Below are 5,422 nucleotides of genomic sequence, written 5' to 3'. Positions count from 1 at the left end.
GGCACATTGAGAGCTGTTTTCCCCATTAAATCAGCTCGGCGTCTGTGCTTAGCTGTAGGCCCGGGACAGGACGGAGGCACTCGGCTAAAGGCTAAAAGCAGCTCAGAGGCTGTAATCCCCGGATGAAAAACCATCATGGCTGCCACTCGCTGAGCTGTCAAGCTCTCCACAAAAGAAAAGGTAAAAAAAAGAAAAAAAAAAGAAAAAAATTCAGAGACTACTAGTTAAACAGCTACGGCTTTATTAATGATTTATTCAACCGGTTGGGTCTTTGTGCAGTAAAAAGTCGACGCGAGATGAATAAACGGATGCGGTGTAACTTTGTTGGCACGCTTTGTATCCCTCAAGTTATTCCGTCTTTGTAAGCTCTTCTGCGTCACGTTAATTCAAATCACTTAAACGCCGCCTCAGTTTTAATAGTTAGCTTGGTCGCCAAATTAAAAACACTCCTGTTTGTGCGATAGCGGAGAGACTCGGGTGCTACGGTTTTGTCTAACTTTATTCCCGAGGCGGTCGTTGTCTCTCTACAAAGCGAGTCTTGTCACTTTGTTGTGGTCAAGTCAAACTGCACAATGGCCGCGCAGCACCCCTCTGTTTAATCTGCTAAAAAGTGCTAGCTCAGTCTATTCTTGTTTATGTGCGTCATTTATTTAATTTTTTGAGTCGAGAGGGATGTTTTTAGCTGCATCGCTTAGCATAGCACATATATGCTTGGTTTATGCAGCGCATAAGAGTTCATAAATGGAGCAGGTGGGTTTCCTGCACCTGGTAGTTGCAAATAGTTTATTATTATTGATATTATTATTGTACCATATGTGTAATTTTACATCCAGGTAGACACAGTTTGAACCATGGCCAGCAACAGGTGGACTTGTGTTAAATTAGGATGCAGAGCAGGACAGTGAATGCAGCAGCTGTAAAATGATGAAGTACAGAGAATAAAGTACAGTATGACCAAATTGCTTGTGTTTTTCTGCACTTTCAGAAATCTGGAAAAAAACAAAGTAAAACCATGGATTCGGTGGGTATCTGCACAGCTACATCTGCAGGAGATAATAAACAGCGTACCAACAATAAGAACAGAGACCGCCACAAACAGCTCCACCTCAGGAAGAATGCCGTTCAGCCCCTAGCTATGCAAAATGAAGATAAGCGTGGACCAAAAAAGATATCAGAGGAGTGGGAGCAGAGCACAGTGCGGCCTTTATCAAAGAAGCCCTCGCAGGAAGTGCCGCAAAGCCAGTGCGGGACAAATAACTGTGGGAATGCGCTCCGGTTCACCTGCTCTCAGTGCAGTGACAATTTGGAATATGTTCCCAAAGACTTAATGAGACACTTTGAGGAAAAACACAGAGGGATTGCCCCATTTTTTTCCTGTCATGTATGTAGTTTTAGCACAGACAAGTTCTCCTATCTTCAGGTCCACCTATTAAGCCACAAAGACACTTTTTCTAGCTGCAGCATATGCAATGATGACATTAGACGCACATGGCCTGAATTCAGTGCTCACCTGACTGCGTATCACTGTCCAAACGGCAAATACTCATGTGAAATGTGCCAGAAATTCTCCACAGGTGATGTTAGAGTATTTTTAGAGCATGTGTACGTACATAATTTGGACCTGGAAGGAGCCGATGATCTGTTGGTGCACACAAAGGACGTGAATCAGCTATCAACTACTCAAAGGTTACACTGTCATCTCTGTGGCTTTGAGGCATCTCAGAAATGGTTGATAACTAAGCACATTAAGACTGACCATATGTGCCAGAATGGCAACCAGAAGAAAAAAAGGAAGGCGGTTCATTCTCTAGCAATACAACCAAATGATACAATCCCCAATGTGAAGCCTAGAACAAGAAGTGCAGTTAGGGAAATGCGCTGGCTGACGCCGGACTGCCTTTCTCTGCCCGGGAAAGAATTCTTGGATAAATACTGCCATCTGTCAGATCCACAAACAACACTAGAGGAGACTCAACAGTTTCTGAGGAAATCTGTCGCAGGAGAAACCGGTGACCAGAAATGGACCAAGGCCCTGAAAACTGTTCTGTCAAACATCCCGCAAGATATAAATCTTCTCCCCATGCAGGAGAACAGCATCGTGTCATCAGATCTTACTGTTCTGACGCTGAAGAACAAGATAACTGTAGCTCAGAACGGTGCTGCTTACGGCAAAAGGTTGAAAACGGTGGCATCGTCAGATAAGGAAGCTGAAAGTGCTGCTGGCGATGCTCAGTGCGTGGTCAACCAAAATGGATGTCACTCGACTTTGAACGAGTGTGCTCCGTGTCTGCATGCTGAAAATAAACTACATAATGATGTCTCGGCATCAGCCCACACTGAGCCAACGGAGTGCACTCGCATCCAGGAAAACCGAGAGAATCAGGAACTAAAGATTGTTCAGGAAACTGAAGAGCATATTAAAAAGCTGGAGGGGCCTGTTTATGGTGATGGCAATCATGTTTCCAGTGATCTGAAGTTGACAAAGGAGGCTGAGGAGCAAATGCCCAAATATAAAGTCATGCCAAAAAACAAGAGGAAATGTCGACGGCGTAAAAGGAAGACCAGGTTTAAAAAAGCAAATGAAAGGTCACCAGAGTTGTCCTTAAAGATAGTATTGAAAAAAAATCCTGTGAAGGACAAGCAGTGGGTGTCACAAACTTCTTTGTCTCCATCAGAGGGCAGTGGCCAGCATGGACTGCAATATCCTAATACGGCAATGGAGGAGACTGTACAGATTGTCCAAACCGTGTGCCCATCAGAAGTACACCAGAAGAAATGGACCAAAGGTTCAGAGACTGAACTCTATGACCAATTTGAAGCCATTAGCTCAATTCAGCAATCAAAGCCAAAAGAGGACTTCACCCCAGGATGCACTGCAAAACCAACAAGTTCTAGAAATATGACTGCAAACACGCCAGATCTACGTGAAGGTTTGATTCCGGCACATCAAGAACTGGAGGGCGATGCAGAGGAATTGCTGAACTTCAAGGAAGTTGACAAGAGCATTTCGGCCCTTTGGATGAGTCCAACAAATTCAAAGGCTGGATCAGTGACTGAAGCAAGCCTTGAGAATGTAGGGCTTGAGCCATCGCAGAATGGCAGTCACTACCCTGAGTCGAATGATGAGATGACTTCTGCTGCTGATGGAGTGACTCCTCAAATCAGCGCCCAGTCTTCCTCTATTTCCCAACCGGCTCTTCCAACACGAGGTAAAATTAGAATTTCTACTTTCTCTACATAAAATGTCTTACGATTTAATTTCCAATGGCATTTTATTCCCAATATTTGAACTTTGAGTTGTAATTTTAAGTATGCTGAGTGTTTTTTACTTTTTATTTTGCAGATAAGATGGGTTCCTGCTGTGGCCCATCTGCAAAGCTGAGTGATCGGAGCATTGAAGGGGTGAAATTTGGAGAAGTGCCTGTAGACTCCTTCACAAACATCCTCAACAAAAACCATTCACCTGCTGGTAAGGCCATCCAAGAAGAGCCCTCATCAGCCCCTGGCTGTCAGTGGCAGCCCGTTCCAAAAGATCTGGAGAGGACCTTGAAGTTGGTAGCCTTAAATCCCTCTCAGCTGGTAAAGCGTCCAACAGGAGACCAGCCTGTTGTAGTGCTAAATCATCCCGATGCTGACATTCCTGAGGTGGCCAGGATCATGGAGGTTGTGAACAGGTACAGAGGAGATGTGCAGAAGGTCATACTGTCACGCAGGACTCTGAACGCGCTCTCGGCTTTGAGCGGCGAGCTCCCTGCGGCAGACGACCTAACGGAAGCCGCGTGGAGCGGTAAAAACTCAGTGCAGGAAAGGTTCTCTTTGAAGTTCAAACTTCGCAGGCTGAGCAGGAAAAAGTACGAAATGGTGGGCGTGATGTCTCCCAGCAGAGACGTCGTGACGAAGTTTCGCTGCTGGTTTTGCGGCAGGGTCTTCACCAGTCAGGAAATGTGGCTGGCCCACCGGCAGCGGCACCTGATGGAGTGGAATAGGCCAAACTGTGAAAACTCTTAAATGTCGCACACACTGGATTTAAAAAAACAAAACAACCCAAAGCAAACTTAAAATAGTCTGGAAAAAGGTGAATTTGCAATAAGAGAACGCAATAATGGAAACTGTTTTTATTTTTACGTCTAAAAGGTTGTTGTTGTTTTTTTCTTCTTCCTTTCTTTGATAAGAATCAAGTCATGCTTCCTGGAGGGTTCACATTCTCAGGGTATTTTTACCTATTGTCTCTCCCAGTCTGAGTAGCTTGATGCACCTCTTTTTGGAGATGAGTGATTATTTGTAAAGTCACAAGGAAGTGGCGTTGATAATTTTGTTCTTTGTTTGTCTTATTGTCTACGCAATAGCTTTATTTAAGGTGACATAAGTACACTGTTGTATGAAATCTTTATAGAACACTGTAATATGTATATTTGCCATACCATCTGTTTTACGGATCAGTTTATGTACGGGTAGGCTATACAGTGTGGTAGCTGTAATATTTATGTTTTTTGGAAAGGGTCACAGGGACCCACAAGTTACTCAGATAAACCAAAACTGTGTTTAAAAAAAACAAACAAAAAAACAAAACCCCAATAAGCTGTTTTATGAAACATTTATTTATGATACTTCGGTTTAGCCTTTATGTGCTTCCTATATGCGTTTCCTCCCCAGGCCATTAGCAAAATAAGTGTATTTGCCTTTTTTCTCCCTTTTGTATAAACTCCAAATTAATTTCAAATATAGTGTTAACTGCAAGAGAATATTTTGATGCGTTCGTTCATGCAGTGGGAGCTAATACACTGAGGACTACTTTCAAAACATACCTGTGTTGTCATGTTCAGTGACAAATTGAGTTCTTAAAAAAATCAAACCTAGATTTTTGAACTTAAATAGGCCTCGATGATCTGATCATGATTTTTATTTAATGAATTTTTTTTGGTCCTCAGTACATTTCCTCTGTTTGACTTGAAATGATGATAATCTTATCCTTTGATTGCACTATGAAAGCAGGATATACATTTCCCGTTACCTCACCTTATCAGGCCGAAGCCTATGACAATCTCAACCGGTGTCCTACTGTGGCTCAACATTTCCTCGTGCAGCCGTGATCCCTCAGTATTCACAGAGAGAAAGAGAGAAACGTGTGCCTGCTGTCTTGTGTTTGTGTCTGACTATTGAATGGATGTATGTATATAAATTGTGCATGAATCTCCGTTTCATAAGTGTGAATAATTCTTTTTCAGTTTAGCTTCTGAGATTTATAATTGTACATAGTCCCGCTAGAGGTACAAAATATTATATAACCTGAGAATTTTTCACAAAGTGCCTAGGAATTATTTTTATGCAACAAATGTACACGAGTGTGATAGCATTACATGTTGAAGAGAGAATAAATGGAAGACTTTGTAAGTTCCTGGTGGCATTTTGTTGTGACTGAATA

General features: G+C 42.7%; 1 protein-coding gene across 2 annotated transcripts; it reads left to right on the top strand.

The window, feature by feature from the left end:
• On the top strand, positions 1-4,569 carry znf518a (zinc finger protein 518A). 2 transcript variants are annotated; one of them, XM_085182850.1, is made up of 3 exons: positions 1-180; positions 986-3,209; positions 3,344-4,569. In XM_085182850.1, the coding sequence occupies exons 2-3, from the start codon at positions 1,013-1,015 to the stop codon at positions 4,006-4,008; spliced, it is 2,862 nt and encodes a 953-aa protein (XP_085038976.1). In that variant the 5' UTR covers positions 1-180; positions 986-1,012; the 3' UTR covers positions 4,009-4,569. The 2 variants fall into 2 exon arrangements, with proteins under 2 accessions (XP_085038976.1, XP_085038975.1); XM_085182849.1 differs by lacking the exon at positions 1-180 and adding an exon at positions 189-750.
• The last annotated feature ends 853 nt before the right edge of the window (positions 4,570-5,422 follow it).

This window comes from Neolamprologus multifasciatus, chromosome 13, assembly GCF_963576455.1.
Source record: "Neolamprologus multifasciatus chromosome 13, fNeoMul1.2, whole genome shotgun sequence".
NCBI lineage: Eukaryota > Metazoa > Chordata > Actinopteri > Cichliformes > Cichlidae > Neolamprologus > Neolamprologus multifasciatus.
Note: the sequence above shows the minus strand (reverse complement) of the source record. Positions and strands in the feature narration are given on the sequence as shown.